Here is a 19,857-nt window from a genome sequence, read left to right on the forward strand (position 1 = left end):
AATTAAAGCACGTTTAGCTTAACTTAAAGGAGAATTACTGAGTTAGATGATAGGCTCTTTAAGTTACATTCTATAATTTGAATCCTGTACAGGTTTCCTGTAAAAGCTGAACTAAACCAGAATATTTTTGAAAGCAGAAACGCTGGTTTGTTGGCGAACAATATTGCGACTGAGAAGATGTACATCATCCTTTGGAATGAGCTAAAACATTTATTTTTGTTGAAATTATACATTTTTAATTTACAGGCCCTTCCAGCAACAACTTAAAAAAATAAATCCCTGTAGAGGAAAAGAAAGAGGAGTGGGGGGGGGGGGGGGGCAGTCTGATTAGAATAATCAAAGGGGAGGAGTCTTTAAAATCCCAGGATGTCAGGAGCTGGTCCCACGCTGTAAAAACAGACATGTTTTAAAAAAAAAACTGACCCGACTTGTTTGGCCTAAGACTCTGTTAAAAGTGACATGGGAAGAAACGAGTCGGCCACTGAAGGATCTGTTCTCGCTGCGAGTCCGCTGGGAAAGTCGCTCAGATATGTTCAGAGTCCTGTTGGAGAACATGAGAGCAGAAATCTGCTGGTGGATTTTTAAAAGCAAGCGAAGCCGAGCGGCCACTCAGTGTTTGTTGTTGGTCTCCTCCTGACCCGATCCGGACATCCCGTTCTGTGGCTGGCTGGATCCAGAGCCGAGCCCGTACAATCTCCCACAGTACTTGGCGTCGTCGATGTGGTCTTCAAAGAAAAGCTGAACAAACAAGAAAAGTTGAATTCAAAAAAACTGATCTGCAAACGTTTGAGGTGTGATGGCTCATTGTCATCTTCAGTGTTTAGAAGGACCGTTTTAAACAGCCCTGAATTTCTATTCTAAAATGTTTGATAAAACGTTTTTCAGACTTTCTGAAAGTGTTTCTCTTTAACTCGGTGAATTCTTAAATTAAGTGAAAGAGCAAAGAAGTGTCACTAAAACAAAACAGTGTTGACAGTTTTATCCTTTTGAGATTTTAATGTCTGTCACAGAACAGGAAAGGAAAGGTTGGCAGCTTTTAGGAAATCTCAGTTGAGCTAGAGCTCTACTTTCTCTAGGGAATTTACCCGGAGGCTCCCATTTACGGGTATTAATTGCTACACAACTAGACTAATTACTAATAAAAGATGCTAAAGACAGTTTAAAAGGATAAAATACTATTTTAGACTGTTTTCTTTGGCCTCTGTTCCTAATATAAATAAATCATTTTACCCCTCACAGCTAGAAAACAGAATTTGAATGCAGGTCATTCTAGATTTTACTGAGAAATCTTGATTGTCTAGAATCTGAATCAGGTTGAAGATTTACACAAAACTCTGATCAATCCATCTCTGGTAAACACAAAATGCTGAGTGGAACATTATTTTTATCCTTTTCATTCCAGCTTTACATTTTTAATAGAAAACCTTGTTTTAGTGGAACATAAATTAAATTGTCAATGTTGTCCACCTTAAAAAGATCAAACTGGGTTGACTCAAACTTTTCACCAGGTCTGATGCATCTTTTGAGCTAATTCATTCTCACTGCATAGAACACTTTAAAAACAGAGGACTACTCGACTCACAAATAACGTCAGAGGCTGAGCGTCAGTTTACCTCTTTCATCCTGAAGAACGCCATCCCTGTGAGCAGCGAGTCTGATCCGGCCTGATGCTGTCGTCCAATCCTCTTCAGCTCCAACTGGTCGGCTACTTCCTGCAGGCCTCCCTGCAGCACAAACAGGGCAGGCGGGTGAATCCAATGACTAAACTGGATTCAATAGAAAACGTGTGTATATTTCAGCAAACCTTGAGACTTTTGCAGCTCTTCATAAGGTACTTGACGTCGTAGATTGCAGGAAAAAACAAGTTGAGGATCTGAAAGAAGTCGTGCTCCTCCTCGGGAAGCCGAGCGTCCGTCAGAAGCTTTACCAGATAGCCAAAGTCGTAACCGCTGAAATATCAAAGAAAGCGAAAATACTTCCAAAGAAATTCATAGAATTTAGTTCAAAAAATAAAAGCAGAGAAAGGGACTACAATTGCTTAAATTAAAAGGTTCAAAACAACCCACCTGTGGAAGGAGAGCCACTTGACATTTTCACAAAGGACCAAGCCGGACGTCATGAGGAGCTCAGCAAAGTACAGCGTGTCGATCCCTTCTTCTTCGTGCTTCTTGAACTGAAGGCCAGAGTTCTGCAGCAGGTCTATGGAGTCCTGTGAATACATGTCTTCTCTGTGGAAGGAATTTTAAAACATTATTTTTAGGACCAACAAGACAGGATCTAAATAAAACTATTCCACTGTTTTATTTATACTCAGAATTATAGAGTTTAAAGTAGGAAAAATAAATCGAACGCCACAATGAAGTTGGAATTCCAAATTGGAAAGTCAGAAGTTTCCCACCAACCCTGAGTTTAGATTCAATATGGCTGCTGCTCAAATAAAATGTTCAGGAAGTTGAGAGTTTAGGTGTTCCCAGTCAGCACTACTGCTGGTAAATGACACCTTCCTCTCCGCGAGTTCAGATCCTGTCCCTCTTACCAGATCTGTAACAAGAGGCAGCCCTGATAGAGTCCGGCCTGCATTATACTAAATATGGTGTTACGCTGGTACTACAGAGGTTTGATAGTCAGTAAATGTAACCTCATTAACTATTTTCTGCAGCCTCAAATAGAACTGGTTAACAACATTCTACAGATCCCCCAAATTCATCTGAATTATAACAAAATAAAACTAAACGTTCAAATCCTTCAATATCAGCTAATGGAACAAGAAAAACATCATGCTAACTAAATGTCCAGAGAAATGTTTTCCACCTACGTGAGGTTGAATTTGAAGTTAAACTGCCATGTCGTTGTGCCCGGAGGATAATCACCGTCCTCATTCAGGAACGTGAGTCCGAGCTGGATGATCTTCAGGAGGTCCACGTTGCACCTCAGCAGCTGGTACTGGTAGTCTACCGTGCTGCGAAACTCTCCGATTGGCCGCACGACAACCCCAGGGAATTCTGTGTCCTGATGAACAACAAAGACAGAAGATCTCATTGGTCAGCAGATACACAACATTAATCAAGAGCCATTTCCTCCAATCATACTGTCAAACTGAAAATAAAGGGCAACTTTGTATGTATGCCATTTGCCTAACATTAGTAAATGGTTTGACGTAATAGTAATACAACCTCAACATAGTCTGCAGCACAGCTGGAGCTCTCAACAGCTGGTGATGTCTTACACAGGGTCTCCTTCTCCTCTGTCTCGGAGCACCACAGTTCCTGAACATTTCTCATTTCAAAATTCCATATTTTTCCAGTCTGTTTTCAACCTTTTCAGTTATACTCAGTTATATTCTTTCACGTACAAAATGGAACATGGGAAAAACCAGAGACTGAAAGGGGGAAACAAGGATGGATGGATGAAACAAATGAAAGGATGGACGACTGGATGGATTGATTAGGAAGAAACTGAAACCTAAAGATATAAAATCAAAGAGCAGAAGCTTCAGTTGCAGTATATTCCATTCAAAGCACCTTTGTTTTTTAGGGTAACATAAGTGTGAATAAGGTTCAGATTATTGCCATGTCAATACTCATATAGTTTAGGTTTGGATATTTCAGCACAGAGTGGACCAACTGATCAGTTACAGGGTGCATGTAGAAGTTAACAGTGCTCAGATGTTTAAAGGGACACACTTAACGACTACTGAACTCTCACCATGGCAACGTAGTTATAGCTTTGGATAATCTGTCTGATCTTCCTCATCTCTTCTTCCACATTGCTCGCCCAGACTTCACAGATGATCTGACTGGAATCTGCAAGTGCAGCTGGCATGTTGGCAGGTTGGATGAAAAGATAAAATCCCAACAGTCCTGCAGCACTCAGTGGGAGGTGAAGAGGCAATCAGATCATAAAATGAAACAATTCTGGGAGAATAAAGAAAGGAAAATGTTAGTGAGCCTGATCGCAATTAGCCAATATTCCCTTCACTGTTGTCTTTAAATGTCCTACATAAATAAAATGGACATTGACAAGATATACCAGTTTTTTTTTTTTGAAAGATTTTCTGTCATACCCTTCCAAAGGTTTGTTATTTGATTTAGATGCTAATGACAGTGCCAGACTGACAAGAAGTTTATTTTTCCAGTAATACCCTGCTGTCCCCCTAAATCACCTTTCGCTGCACACTGCTGGTCCACTGGTTGAAGGAAGGCTAATATTTATTTCCCTGCTTACCACAAAGACAAGATGTGGTGTTTAGAAATATTTCCAGTCATGTAAAACATGGACAGTTATTGTCAGGAAACTAAAGGAGCACCAATAATCAGAATCAGTTTTATTGCCAAGTTCGTACATACAAACAAGGAATTTGCCTCTGGTACACTTTGCTCTTTTGTTCACTCTAATTAAGCTGACACTGTTTTATAACTGTAGCTCTAAAGAGCAGCTGACTCCAGGGTGGCTCCCTGACCAAATAGGCCCACCAATATCCAGCTAATTTCTGCTAATCAGCTTGTAATGATGCGTACACTATTAAGAACAAAGCATAAACTGTATTGTGCAAGGACCATGCTTTCTGGACGTCCACTATTTTTTCAAATTATCTTCGCACAACCACAGATCAGGTTGATTTTGGGAAGATGCTAAATTCCTGTTTTCTTTTAGGTTTGACGTGTTGATTTGGATCGTGACGAATTCCCTTTTTTCTAAGGATTATAACAAATAAAGAATGGGCTCTTAGAGTTTTTCCTCTCATTTTCTGAAAGACATGACCTTCAGATACTGTCAATCAGCAGATTTCTTCTGACTGCCAGTGGCTCACTTAGCTGGATTTGCTATTTTAAAAACCTTTTATTATTATTTTTTTAACATTAACAATATGCTGGCAGCTGTCAGCTACAAGAACTAGACAGAAATTAAGCACAATAGCAGTGAAGGTACACAACAACACCTTCAGAAAGCCTGGGGAACTGCGGGTTAAGACTACTTTAAAACAAAAAGTCTGGATCCTTCAAAGGAAATAATAACGTATTTATTAATGTACAAATAGCTTCTCGTCTTTAAAATCATTTATTATTTGACCCTGTTTGTTATATGCCACAATTTCACTCATTTAATTTCTAATCATCCCCAAATGTAATGCAAGACATTAAACTAGGACAGATAAATTAGATAAGTTAGAATAGAAATTATTTCTCCCCGTGTTGCCATGACAGCAGACGGAGCAACCGTTAGCTTAGTAAGAGCTTTTAGTCAGTTTCAGCTAGAAAACATCAAATATGAGGAAAAACTGTTAAGTACATGCTGGTTGAAACAGTATACACATAATACATTAGCTCAAGTCCATTAAATTCACTGTACCCGATCAGTTTGAAATAAAAACAAACGACGCAACCACGCAAGCCCTAGCATTTAGCTTAGCATCAAAGCTAACCTTCCACTGGCAGTAGCACAAAACAAAGCGGCAATAAGAAGCGCTTCCTTGTTTCACTCCTCTGAGTGTTTAACTCGAGCTTCGCTTGCCGTAAGGACAACACATTGAGGTCGGTAAAATTATTAAAGTATAATTTTACCTGCTGCTTTCTTCGCTTGAATCCTTTCAGGCTTTTGATGGTACTTTCTTCTTCGTTTTTTTCCTGTTTCGCCTCCTTCTCTTCAAAACGCGCAACAGCAGCACCTGCTGTACGGGAGTTACTGCGTGATGACGTGATGTGTATTAGCGCCCACACGTATGAGTACACATTTAAGCCTTAGTTTACAGCAGCATGGAGATCTTAATAGACTAGTTGTTAGATATGGATTTTAATAATATTTATGTTATGTTTCTCTTTGTTTACAATTGGTTGCTAATGTTTTTCTACTTCTGGGAGAAAAGTTTTAAAACAAACTACAAACAAACCCATGAAACACATTATGCTCCTGCATTTATCTTCAGCAAGAAACATGTTTATCTGGAGAAAAATGCTTTACTTTTTTCATACTATGAATATATTGCCTACATATACAATTGAAACCAACGATTTACATACAAATTACAACCTTTTTTTCACTGTCTCACTTTCAGTCAGACTGAACTTGTTTCTGTCTTAGATTTAGTGTTATGTTTTTTATATACATTTAAAAATATATCCATACTTCTTTAGTGTTTGGTAGGATTTCCTTGTAAACTGTATGGGTCCAACATTTTGGATATCCATCCAAGATCATGGGTCTTTGTGACGACTTCTCCAAAACAATGATTTTGATTTCCTTAAGCCGCTGTGAAGGTTATGTAGCTGCATGCTTAGGGTAACTGTCCATTTGAACCCAAGCTTTAACTTCCTGGATGATGTGTATACTTGGCCCTTTTCATTGTGGCTAAACACTTTAAATGTTGTTACTTTTGCCCACAGAACATGTCTCCACTAATAACATTTGCAATCTGTTATCAATGGCAGCTTTATCTTGGAGTAACCTCTCCTCCCATGTCAGTACGGGACTTGTTTCACTGTGAATAGCACTCTTTTAACAATTTTTGTGCCAGGGGTGGTTCACATCAATATATCACTCGAAAACACAAACACAAAAGGAAACAATGTATTTAAGAGGCTGCTTTAACATGCAACCTTAGGTGTGCTTCCATATACATAGTAATCTTACTGTATGTAAACTTCAGAATTTTAGGAAAGTGATAAAAAGGTTAGCTAAAGAAATTATCTTACATTATTCCAGCATTTAGCAAACAGAAATAATGGTGTGAACCCTAAATGACCTAAACGGAAAAGGTTTAGTCAGATTTAATTCCAAACAATGAGAAAAAATAGTTATATACCTTTTTACACAGTGCATGTAAATATTTTTCTGCTTTATATCAGTTAACTTAGGCTACTGGTTTTATTAGACAAATCATCTTTCCTCACTTTATTAGCTTCTTTCCTGAAGGCCATATTTTTAAATGGGCAAATTTCACCATTTTGTCTTCATCCAACTCTTTATCTACATGTCACTTTCTCCAGCAATTGAAGAAATAACAGAAAAAGTGCAAAACTTAGACATCCATTAGAATTGATAATGTACAATTTTGTGTGACACAACTATTTTATTTCTTTATTTTCTGACTACAATTCCTCATTTATTGTTTCATTTTTATACTAATTGTTAGCAAAAATTATATATAGATTTAACATACATCTTACCAATCAAATACAAACTCACAATATAAATCACTTGATACAAATTATAAACAATTTAGCCCAAAATTATACATACCCCAGTCAGATTTAGGTTTAAAGTAATTTAGTCCAGTCTTCTGACTGGAACTTTTCATATCATTTTGAAGCGGCACAGCCAGAGTCCTGACTTGCATCTGACTGAGAACCTGTGGAGGTAGCTAAAGATTAAAGTGATGGCAAGGTGGACCTTCAACCTCTAAGACCTGGAGCTCATCAGCAAAGGTAAATTGTCAAAAACAAAATCTGTGGAAACCTGCAAAAAGCTGGACAGAAATGATAAAAACGGTCTGATTGCTGTTAAGATTTTTCCATTGATGATTGAGAATGACTTCACATACCATTTTTTATTGGACTGTATTTTTTAACTGATAAGTGTTTTTACATTGCTTTGTTGTGTTTTTAGAGGACCATCTCTTTTCTATTGGAAGCAAACTTCTAAGTTAAAAGAAAATAATAAAAAATTGAAATCTGCCAGTGGCTTGAATAATTGGGCTTTAAGATATGTTGTTGGGATTACCTCTGGTAACTCATACTATTCCACATTGACAAGATATCCATTCAGTAAAGAAAAACAATCCATCGCAATTCGATGTACCTTTTTATTTAGTTGAAACCGTCTGAAACAGATTAATATTCCTCATCCATTTCCACTTGATTTGTTTTTTGATAAAGAGTTCTTTCAGGCGGATTTGATCAGTGACCTGTTAAAGCAAGAAGCACAGGATTGTGCTGCTTCATGTTCATATTTCCTTTAAGTTGTCTCAGATCAGAGCTGGCAGACCCAGACATTCCATGTCAGGACTTCAGTGAGTCCACTTACTGCACAGAACATACAAACAACAAACATTAACACTGTGTGACAGAAAGCAGCTTATAAAAGTGTTTAGGATTTGTTGGTTCTCTGTTGGCAGCTTCAGTCTCATCATAGTCAGTTACAGAAGCAGCGGAGGTCAGAAATCACTGCTCCGATGGTCCAGCTCTCCTCTGGATGTAGGAAATCTCCAGTATTGGCATAAGGAGCTGGAAGGCATCCTGGATATAAGATGCACTGTTGGAAGCCTGAGAAAGAGGAACATTTATAAAATTTTGTGAATGTCATGTATGTGCAAAATTAAAAATAGAGTATTTTACTGGCTGAGGAGAGACAGAATGAGGACCAAGTCAGAGGACCAAGAACACATCCCTGCTCGACTACGAAACAAAGCAATTTACAAGCTGGAAACACTTTTTTTCCCAGACTTCCATCCACCCTTCATCTCATATTTAGAATCTGGTCTCAAGCAAAAGAGATCCCTAAACATATTTATCCCCAGCTCTGCTGTGAGACATGATCTCTCCACCAAGTCCAGAATTTAACCAACACCTCCTCATAGTGGGAGTTGGAAGCATGTTCCTTGAGTGGCTTCCATGCCAGACACTCAAACCTCCTCAACTGACTCCTTTTTTAATGAGGAAAAGTGACTTCAGCCTGAACTCCAGCAGAAAAGCTGAGTTTCTCACCCTATTCCTATCGGTGGGACCAGCCACCCTACAAAGGAGGTTTATATAGGCTGCTTATATTGGCGATTTTGAGATACTTTGAGGTGCCAATCCCTGTCCCAGCCGTGCTGAACCCTTCCATTCAGCCTCATTAAATCACCACCTGATTGACTCTAAACATGCTATTGTTGGGGCAGTCTTGCCTACGGTACCGTCTGAAAGCAGGAAGTACCCGGGGACTGGGGAAGTGCGGACTAGGTGGCAGGTGAAACGTGAGTCCTTGTGTTTTTTTTGATTTTTCAGGCAGGTCTGGACAGCTGAGAACACTTTACCAAGTTGAGTTTTTCTCATCTATATGCTCCACAAATCATGAAACAGCAACCCTGAGGTTAGCTGCTGGATCAGCAGTGTGGTGTTTCAGCAGGCTGTTTTTCATATCTTTTATAGCACCTGGAATTAAAACAACTCTGTTAAAAAAAATGTAAAACACTTAAATCTGAACTAAATACTCCTCCACTAAATACAGACTGTTTAAAGCTGAAATTGTTACTTGTTATAACTTTACATTGTCTGTAAAAATTAGGAATGCCAAAGCCTTGATTAGTATCTTAACTGGAAACCTTTTTGGAACAATAGGTCCCAAAACAGCTATGAAATGATCCTTTCTGATTTTTTTAATGCCTTAATGTTTATTTTTGTTTTCTCTGTTGGAAACTTGAAAATCACAAATTAGAGATAAGGGACATAATCTAGAAATAAATAAAGTGTAACTATTCCTTTGTTTCAGGAATGATCTTCCTGTAGATGGTAACATTAAAAAAAAAAAAAAACTGGATGAAAAGCAACCATTTTTTTCCACACTTGTCTTCTCTCTTAAATATTTAAAACATTTTTTAAATCAAGTCCAACCCTTTCTGAGACTTTACAGGAGTCCAGTAAGACTGATGTTGGGGTCACTTAAAAAAAAAAAAAAATGCACACGGTATTCACACTTCAAAAGTGTAAAGTAGTTCCGCCAAACAAACTAAAATTCTCCAGAACCGAGCCCAGGGGAGACAAAACTATACAAAACATCTTATTTAGCATTTCTTTTACACTAAACTGTTGAATGAATGATTGTAAACTAATTGCTTTAATATTATACTCTTGAAATTACACAGCGGTCTGGTAAATGTAATCAAAAAAATACTACTGTCAATAGCTTAAGGCTTTTTAAACATGCCAGGAACTCAAATATTTAATTCAAGTTTGTTTTGTAGATACAAATTCACTAAAACTGTGGAATAGGTTTTCCTACAAAAAATGTCCCCTATGAAATGTTAAAGAAGATCATTATAGGATGTAAACTGCTTTAATTCCTATTTTGTTGTTGATTTAATCAAATATTAATGGTTACAGTTTGTTGTTAACTAAGTGCTTATTTTAAAACAAAATGAACACAAACCTCGAGAAAGACTCCTGTAATCAGCGGGTTCAGGACGTCTCCCTTCTCATTAAACTGTCAAAAACACAGCAATCAGCACTGATGAATATACTGCACCACTTGGTTAGATTACCAGTTATTAGACACTTTTTTTTATTTATTCCAACTGAAAATATTAACTGCTGCAGTTCCGAGTGCAGAATTCATTTATAAATAATTAAACACGAGTGCTACGACGAAGCATCAGCTCACTTACCCCCGCTGTGGTCAGGCAGGACGTGAACTTTTTGGAAAGCAGAGAGATTTCTTTACACAGGATAACAGTTAACCTGAAAACAGACAGATTTGATGCAGTGAGCTTCCTACACCGCGTCTCTGAGCATGTGGAAACTAAAACAGTTAACATGTGGTATTACTGTGACAGGATGCTGGCGTCCGTGCTGCTGTTGGAGAACAGGATCATCTCGGCCAGCTTGTGGAAAAGCTCGATGGATCGAGCAGTCAGCTCTGCGAGACTCCTGATGGCCGCAGCGTGTACATCCTAAGGAATTTAATAAAATGGCTATAGGTTTTTCTATGATCTGTTCATACTTGTTATTACTAAAAGGTTTGGTACCAAATCCTAAAAATGCTGTTCTGTGATCCTTTGCTGTTGGATTTTTCTTTTGAATGGCTGTCATGTTACAACACCTCTGCAGAGTGTGTCTTCTCCTCTTCTAGGCTGTCGTCTTCCTGTGGTTTGCTCATGTTGCTGATTGTGCTGCGGGTGTTCTTACAGGCCTGTTGGACAACAGAAACAATGCTTTTATTTCTTATATTTATAGCAGAATCAGTGAAGCAACTGATTGATAAACTGGAATTTATGGTCACATCTGATTGGACATATCATGCTGGGAAAAGTTACTTTAATCTACTATTACTGTAACAATTAAATTTTTTTTTATTAAAGTAATGTGATAAAAGTAGTTACTTTTGGATTACTTTTGTAAAATTAGACTGAATATAACTTATTGTGACTGGCTGTCACCTATTTGGACACTAATTGTGTCCAACATTAGGATCTGCCACAGCAGCTGCAGCCCAAAAGGCATTTTAGTACAACACAGTAACGATGTGTTGGTCACAAACAACACATCTCCATGGAGTGAACAACTGGAGGCTCTACAAAGGGACATTAGACGTTTCTGTACTTTAACATTTATTTTTATAATATTCTCTGTTCCATTCTGAGTATAAAAAGTCATATAACAAAAATGTAGTATGATGTATGCTTAGTAAATCTATTTGTTTTACATTGTTTTTTTGGCAATAAATTAAGCAACAACGGTGGCTTTTGGGTGTGCCAAGCCATAAGAACCAGTTCTCTTAATAGAGGTAAAATTCCTATCAATAGCAGACAGGCAGGGGGCGCTGTGTACTCAACTAGCCACATAAGGAGCCTGTCTCCTGTCGATTCAGCAGGGAAGGAGTTTAATGAATTACGTAACAAAATTATACATAAAAAGTTACTCCAGAACCCTGAGCGTAACTTCCAAGCAGACACAATAAAGTCATACCTTACTGAGTTTGTCAGCTGTGGCAGAAACACTGAGACCATCTACAGCTGACGTTAAATCCTTCTCGAACTCTGTGCCGTCTTCATCTGGATTTAGAAAAAGGACTATGATTCAATCCTGGTGACCTTCTTGCTGGTGCAGACATGCAAATCGGGAGAAGCCTTACCTTTCTTGTCGTCAACTTCCTCATCATCGAACTCCACCAAGGACAAAGAGGCCTTGATTTGGTCCAACTCCTCCCTGAGCTGGATCAGCTCGTCTCCAGACAGAGTTGTCAGCACAGACTTCACCTAAATAAAAATCCACGTGTAGAAAAGGACTCAGCAAAAGCTCTTAATAACTAAGAATAAAGAGCGAAGGGTGCTTCCCTTTGTAGATGAATGAACAGCAACATCAGCTTGTCGTTGCTGATGTCTTTCCTCGTTGGCACGGCGTTAACGCATACGTTTTATCAGCGTATACCTGACAAAACTCCTTTACAGCTGGTGTCAACTGCTGATTATCATTTATTACCCTGAAAGTTTCGCTTTTTTACACCATATTTTAGAATTTTGCACCTCACATTTTTATCATACAGAAACTGTATAAAACACAAAAATAAGGCAGGTTTATTTGGGTGAGCTAAATATATTTTTAAAAAGAAACATTAAAACGAATGTTTGGACTTTAATGGAAAGCTGCAAAAAGCAATATGGTTTACAGTCTGGACTTACTGGAGCCAAAGGTTTCTGCACCTCTCAGGTTTTCAGGAAATTGGCTCCAGAGCTTATGAGATTACAAACTGCTGCCTCCCTTTGTTTAGTTTTTGTCCGAGGAACTGGGAGAACAGATCTCTGATGGTTTGTGCTTGACAACTAACTAAATATTTCAGGGAGCCAGTGCATTAATTCAATGACTGGTGTCTTGTGATTAATTTTCAAGACTTGGAAGCAGCAATTTAGCCTTTTTAACTTGTGCTTTTCAGGTCAAATACAATGGCGTTTGAACTGACACAGAAATACACTGCTCAAAAAAATAAAGGGAACACTCAAATAACACATCCTAGATCTGAATGAATGAAATATTCTTATTGAATGCTTTGTTCTGTACAAAGTTGAATGTGCTGACAAGAACAAAATCATCAATGGAAATTAAATTTATGAACCAATGGAGGCCTGCATTTGGAGTCACACACAAAATTAAAGTGGAAAAACACACTACAGGCTGATCCAACTTTGATGTAATGTCCTTAAAACAAGTCAAAATGAGGCTCAGTATTGTGTGTGGCCTCCATGTGCCTGTATGACCTCCCTACAACCCCTGGACATGCTCCTGATGAGACGGCGGATGGTCTCCTAAGGGATCTCCTCCCAGAACTGGACTAAAGCATCCTCCAACTCCTGGACAGTCTGTGGTGCAACGTGAAGTTGGTGGATGGAGCGAGACATGATGTTCCAGATGTGCTCAGCTGGATTCAGGTCTGGGGAACAGGCGGGCCAGTCCATAGCTTCAATGTCTTCATCTTGCAGGAACTGCTGACACACTCCAGCCACATGAGGTCTAGCATTGTCCTGCATTAGGAGGAACCCAGGGCCAACCGCACCAGCATATGGTCTCACAAGGAGTCTGAGGATCTCATCTCGTTACCTAATGGCAGTCAGGCTACCTCTGGCGAGCACACGGAAAGAAATGCCACCCCACACCATTACTGACCCACTGCCAAACCGGTCATGCTGAAGGATGTTGCAGGCAGCAGATCTCTCTCCACGGTGTCTCCAGACTCTGTCACGTCTGTCACATGTGCTCAGTGTGAACCTGCTTTCATCTGTGAAGAGCACAGGCCGCCGGTGGTGAATTTGCCAATCCTGGTGTTCTCTGGCAAATGCCAAACGTCCTGCACGGTGTTGGGCGATGAGCACAACCCCCATTTGTGGACGTCGGGCCCTCATACCATCATCATGGAGTCGGTTTCTAACCGTTTGTGCAGACACATGCACATTTGTGGCCTGCTGGAGGTCATCTTGCAGGGCTCTGGCAGTTCTCCTCCTGTTCCTCCTTGCCCAAAGGCAAAGGTAGCGGTCCTGCTGCTGGGTTGTTGCCCTCCTACGGCCTCCTCCACGTCTCCTGGTGTCCTGGCCTGTCTCCTGGTAGCGCCTTCAGGCTCTGGACTCTACGCTGACAGACACAGCAAACCTTCTTGCCACAGCTCGCATTGATGTGCCATCCTGGATGAGCTGCACTACCTGAGCCAATTGTGTGGGTTGTAGAGTCCGTCTCATGTTACCACGAGTGTGAAAGCACGACCAACATTCAAAAGTGACCAAAACATCAGCCAGAAAGCATAGGTACTGAGAAGTGGTCTGTGGTCCCCACCTGCAGAACCACTCCTTTATTGAGTGTCTTGCTAATCGCCAAAGATTTCCCCCTGTTGTCTTTTCCATTTGAACAACATCATGTGAAATTGATTGTCAATCAGTGTTGCTTCCTAAGTGAACAGTTTGATTTCACAGAAGTTTGATTTACTTGGAGTCATATTGTGTTGTTTAAGTGTTCCCTTTATTTTTATGAGCAGTGTATAAAGATGCGTCACTATTTTGTATCATCATGTAGTAATACAATAATCTGAGCTAGAGAGAGAAAACAGGTACTGAATAAAAGTGGCCCAGAAATGAAGCCTTGAGGAGCCCCATGAGTAGATTTTATGTTTTATCATTTTTTAATTAATGCATGTTCTTTCCTATTTGTTTTATCACTTGGTCAACATTGGTTTTAAGTAGCGCAAGTGAAATAAAACCAACAATAAACAATATTATAATTACCAAATGACACAAGGTAACACAGGTTTACCAAGTAAAATCTGAACCAATTTGGAACAGTACCAGAAAGTCCCATTCATTTTTCCGGTTTATCACTTGTTATTATCACTAATTAAAACCTTTATAGGTACAGTCTTATTGCTGTTGTTTTGCGACGTTTATTTTAAGATATAATTGAAAGACTTGGTATAAGAAACTTATTTTACAAGTAAAGTCTCTTGCAAAAAAACATTATTTTAATACGACTGGTTCTTTTAAAGCAATAAGGGAAGCTGTACCTTGGACTCGCTCTCTCTAGACAGTATCTCCAGGGCTTCGAGATGCGACAGACCCTGGAATTCATCAAACAGCATCCCATAGTGCGCGACCCCCTTCTTCTCTGTATCTGATGACTCTTTCTCTTTCTGCAGCTCCTCTCGCTCCTTCGCCTCCCGCAAAACCTGAAAAAAAAAACATACAAAAAGAAAATAACTGGATTTTAACTTGAACAAACCTTTTCAGATGCACTAAAAGCTCATGTAGACTTTACCCACCTGAGACAGAGTAACGTTCCTGTTAATCAGTCCTTTGGTCTTCTTAAAGCCTGGATCACCCTCGGCTATCACATCCATCGTCTTCTTCCCAATGAACTCCAGGGCATCCAGACCTCCTGTGATCACAGTCTTCCCCTATGAAGACGTATACTTTCTCTGAGATTATTTTGCAAGATGAAAAGTGACTGGCACCACATGCTGTAAAACATCTCCTTACTGTGGTCTGTACAACGCTTGTTAGAGACGACAACATTCCCATTGCACTTCCCACTGCTGAGGATCCATCGGTTGCAACTTTTTCCATCTCGCTGCTGCCTTCTCCTGCAGGAGAGGAATCCAAAACTTTTTCACAAAATAAAAACAATGAGAAATGTTTTGTTTTATTATTGTCTTTCACCACAGAGCCCGTCTCACCCTGCTGTTTCTCTTCTTCCTCAACCTTTGCTGAGAGTTCAGTTGGACTGGGAATTCCTAGAGATGTTTCCGCCTTCTCGATGACCTGAGTGAGCCCTTGGCCTGGACAAACCGAAAACAAGAAGTGATGAAGAGTTGACCCAAATGACAAGGAGAAAATACAAACAAGGTACAGATAAGAGGTCAGACATGGACGTTGTCATTTTAGTTGCAGCCCTTGCTTACAATCTTGGAGAAAAGAAAGCAGAACCTCTTTTATTTCAAATATGTCATACATTTGTTCATATCTACAAATTATCTGGCTCTTACCAGGTTGTCAAATTGGGCATCTTAAACCTGAGATGAAAAATAAACTTTCTTTCCATGAAAAGAAAGCAAATCTAAAAGGAATTTGAAGACTTTGACTAGAATCTGTAGGACAGAGTATACTGGGAAAACCTTTTCTTTCCTTTTTTACTGTTCGCTGGCTTATTTTCTGTATTTCTCATTTTTTTAAACCAAAGTCTAAAAAATTATATTTTTTTATAAGCTTTTGAGAAAATTTGTTAAACACAGTGCAATAAATTTTTTTTTGTCCTTTTCTTTTATTTGTTGTAAGCTGCGGGGTCAGACTGCAGAAAACCGGGGGCTCATCCGGGATCTCAGACTGAAGACTAACCCGAACTAAAATACGTAAAAGCAGTTTTGCAAGCTTCTCTTCTTCTTTTTCCCGTTCACAGCCTCATTTTTAATATTTCTTTTTTTAATGAAGGCACAATGGTTTAGGGAAAATCTCAGGACATTATGTTGACTTGAAAGTATTTTGGAAAATTATTTGGGCAAAGCTCCCCGGAACGTTGAATGTGCGACTGACTTGCCTCCACAAATGGGACTTTTTTTTAATGAGCTGGAATCATCTGCCTGATAAATCTTAAAAGAGACAGTTTAGTGTCCTGGATGCTCACCCACAGTGGCCACAGTAGCTGTTGCTGTGGACAGGATGGATTTACCCCAGCTGCCCCAGTATCCCCATCCACCTTGAGAGACAGTTGACTCACTGGGCGTCTGTGAGAAATGAGGACAGGAGAAGAATAAAAGAAGAAACAAAGGTTGGTGGTGGGGCACATCATGATGGTAAGTGCCCCCCGGTGTTGTCCCGTTATGAGGAATTATGGCTGTCATTTTCGAGGCGGAGATTGTAATTCAGGACTAATGTAATAAGCCTAATTCTATTTTTTTTTCAGAAATCTGTACTACTTTTAAATCAACATTAAAACACAGCTGAAAAATGGAAAACCTTTATTCAACAAAACAGATCACCATCACAGCAAGACATGCCACTGCTAAATCGAGCACCTTCTCTTGGTGTCATATTTGACATCTACCTTTGCCGGCTGCTGCTGCTCCTCTGCTTTCGGTGTTGGCTCACTTTCTGCCGCAGGCTTGGCCTCTGGTCTCCTCCTGGCTTTCCTCGTTGGGGCTACATCAGTGGAGATGTCTGGCGTAGATGGCGAGGAGCTTCCTGGTGTCTCAGCAGGAGAGGGATCCTGCATCTCAGGTGCCCCCTCTGTCCCTTCGGTTGCTGCACGAGGTACTTCACTGTCAGACATCTTACCAGACATCTCAGCATAACATGCCTGCAGAATATAACAGATGACATGAAGTTTTAAGGATATTTTAATCCCAAAATTTTGCCTATAAGTGGCACTCTAATCCTAAACCACAACATTGCATATCTCAGGATATTTGTCAACAAAGGTACAGAGAACTTCTCGGTCGCTGCTAGTTTATCTGAAGTAAAAAATGGGGCCTTTAAAGGGCCAGATTGAAAATAGAAGTTCTTTCTCTTGCAGGATACAAACAGTTAAGGCCAAATTTAATTATACCCCTGACGGGTTTAGATTTAGGTCATTTTCATGAAACAAAAGGTTATACTTGAATTGGAAATTACAATGAGACATTGTACCAGGGGTGCTATGTCAAAAAGTCTTCATACCCTTCCCATTTATTACTGGAATAACCTTAATGGGCTACTACAGCAACAAATTGCTTATTATAATTGCCAACCAAGTTTTTGCATCTTCTCTTTTGCAAAGAGCTCTAATTCCTTGAGGTTGGAAGGCTTCCTTGCCATCACCCTAATCACCACAGTTTAAAGCTGGGCTGTCTCACTCCAGTCATTCATATTTAGATCCTACCAACCAACGGCCATCAGAATCTACAACGGTTCTTTGAGGAAACCTGTATAATATGAGTGACAACAACATTTTGTCAGCTAACAATGTCTTTACCACTTTAGCTCTGTGTTTTGGGCCATTTTCATGCTGAAACATCTAATGTTGCCTAAGACCAGGTTTCTCTGTGGACAGCAGCCAGGTGTTGTTGTTGAGACTCTTGATGTAGTCTTGATTAGGTTGCCAGTCCCATTGGCTCAAATATAGCCATGAAGAATTATGTTCCCACCATCAAAAGGTGAAGGGAAGGTGTTCTCGGAGTTGAATGCTTCGCTGTTTCAAATATAGGCCACATTTTTTATTTCACCTAACAACAAAACTGAAGACCAGAAAACTTCTTCTCTGTCTAGATGAGCTCTTCCAAAGTCCATCCAGGCTATTGGCTGAAACCAATTTCCTATGGTTATTTCCTCCTACCCCTTTTATTTCAAAGTGTCCCCCTGAAAAAGTTTCTTTTTAAGGGTTACAGAGCATTTTACTTATCCCTCCCCTACTTCACAAAAACAAATACCCCCAGAAACATAGAGTCAAGGTCTGAAATGGGATTTAGTATTGTTGGTGCGCCATACTTGGAGAAGTAGCTTTCTCAGCAGTATGCAGTGTCTGCTGGACTACCTGCAGGATGTCCCTGGTGGTGACCTCAGTATTATTTACCCCCTGCCATTGCAGGGGGCACTTCTGACATTCTGCAACATCTTCTGAGATCTTCCACAGTGTGGATCTTGTATCTTTTATTAATATAGCCACTGGAATAAAGACATTTAGACATGGCATCATAGCTTTTTCCTGTGTTGTGAGCAGCCACAATGCACAACCGCAGATCATTAGAGCTATTTTGTTTCAGCCATAGCTTGCCCCAAACAACCTGTATGGAGCTGCTGTCGAAATGATTAAATCAGCTTCTCCCATTCAATAAAGTCACTAGGATGTCTTAGAACAGGACTGGTGTCCTGTAACTCTCAGATGTGTCTTTTCTTCACATCTGAATCAAATTAGTAGGTCATTAGCAGGACTCTTCATGCAGAGGAGGTCATTCAGCCATTTGATCCGGATCTGTTGGACCAGGGACATATCTAGTCAGGACACTCGAGGACAGCCTTTTTGCTTCCTACCTTCTTGCTTTAGAAAATCGTGGAGTTGAACCTTGTACTTTCCCACAGACCAGACTCTCAATGGCCATCAATGTGTTTTCAAAGAATCTTTAAGTGAAACGTTGCTGCTAAAAACGATGAATTGAACTAAACATTATTGTTATCCTCAGCAAACATGAAACGAACTGGAGACAATACCAATCAAACTGTTTTAACAACAAATGTATCTTTTCTTATTTTAGCTGATTAAATGGATGCTAGCAGCTAACGTTTACCTCAAATCTGCTTGTTTTTTTTCCTCCCCGGAAGTACTTAGAAGAGTTTTCCCTTTTAATTATAGTTGGGACTTAATTATCCAAAACTTAAGTTTCAGTTATTCTTCCAGAGTACAGCGAAATAATTCAGGTTTCTTGTTTTTGTTGTCCAGCTGGATTAGCCACGTCACATTTTGTTTTCAAAGGTTACGTCTGTGGGAGGCAAGACTTCCGTCTGTCGTCTTCAAAATAAAGCAGTCCTGAAACATTCATTTTTAAACATGGAGAACAAATGTAGAAAAGTATCCGAATATCTCGAGTCACTTTAATGCTTACCACTATTCAGAATTTGTTTAATCAACTCAGTATTTATATTAATGTTGCTTTACAATTATTTCTCCTGTATTTTACACATAATCATTTAAAAAGAAAACACAGACAGATGTCAACATCAATCTTCAAACAGATGAAATTGTTACAAAATATACAGACACTTGTTCCAATGTTTACAGACGTTTGAGATATATCTTGTGTTACTATATGATAGAACAGTCAAAGCTCTTATTATTTCATTTTTAAAGTCATTTGAAAGGCAAATGCATTTATACATATTAGTCCTCAGTACTTATTGGCATACATTAAATGATTATCAAGAAAGTTACCATACAACAAGTCTTATAATTATTTAGCTTAACAGCAAGATCTATCTATCTATCTATCTATCTATCTATCTATCTATCTATCTATCTATCTATCTATCTATCTATCTATCTATCTATCTATCTATCTATCTATCTATCTATCTATCTATCTATCTATCATCTAATCATCGTTCTTAATGTGTTTCATTTTGAAAGGAACAGATCATTTATTGGTTCTTTGGCTAACTTTATGTATAAA

At 39.2% G+C, this 19,857-nt stretch overlaps 2 protein-coding genes across 4 annotated transcripts; both read right to left on the reverse strand.

The window, feature by feature from the left end:
• Positions 1–197: 197 nt before the first annotated feature.
• Positions 198–5,714, reverse strand: cnot8 (CCR4-NOT transcription complex, subunit 8). Of its 2 annotated transcripts, XM_047378401.1 has the most exons (8): positions 5,562–5,714; positions 3,706–3,914; positions 3,174–3,266; positions 2,816–3,009; positions 2,067–2,228; positions 1,805–1,949; positions 1,614–1,724; positions 198–738 (listed from the first exon to the last, which is right to left on the reverse strand). In XM_047378401.1, exons 2-8 carry the CDS (start codon positions 3,820–3,822, stop codon positions 610–612), a joined length of 951 nt encoding a protein of 316 aa, XP_047234357.1. In that variant the 5' UTR covers positions 3,823–3,914; positions 5,562–5,714; the 3' UTR covers positions 198–609. The 2 variants fall into 2 exon arrangements, with proteins under 2 accessions (XP_047234357.1, XP_047234358.1); XM_047378402.1 differs by lacking the exon at positions 3,174–3,266.
• Positions 5,715–7,784: 2,070 nt separating this feature from the next.
• On the reverse strand, positions 7,785–19,168 carry fam114a2 (family with sequence similarity 114 member A2). Of its 2 annotated transcripts, none has more exons than XM_047378400.1 (14): positions 18,979–19,168; positions 16,764–17,015; positions 16,344–16,443; positions 15,400–15,501; positions 15,203–15,306; positions 14,986–15,120; positions 14,731–14,892; positions 11,824–11,947; positions 11,658–11,743; positions 10,792–10,881; positions 10,518–10,642; positions 10,358–10,430; positions 10,123–10,176; positions 7,785–8,258 (listed from the first exon to the last, which is right to left on the reverse strand). In XM_047378400.1, the coding sequence occupies exons 2-14, from the start codon at positions 16,998–17,000 to the stop codon at positions 8,157–8,159; spliced, it is 1,494 nt and encodes a 497-aa protein (XP_047234356.1). In that variant the 5' UTR covers positions 17,001–17,015; positions 18,979–19,168; the 3' UTR covers positions 7,785–8,156. The 2 variants fall into 2 exon arrangements, with proteins under 2 accessions (XP_047234356.1, XP_047234355.1); XM_047378399.1 differs by having other exon boundaries at positions 15,203–15,327.
• Between the last annotated feature and the right edge of the window lie 689 nt (positions 19,169–19,857).

This window comes from Girardinichthys multiradiatus, chromosome 11 (genome assembly GCF_021462225.1).
Source record: "Girardinichthys multiradiatus isolate DD_20200921_A chromosome 11, DD_fGirMul_XY1, whole genome shotgun sequence".
NCBI classification, from domain to species: domain Eukaryota; kingdom Metazoa; phylum Chordata; class Actinopteri; order Cyprinodontiformes; family Goodeidae; genus Girardinichthys; species Girardinichthys multiradiatus.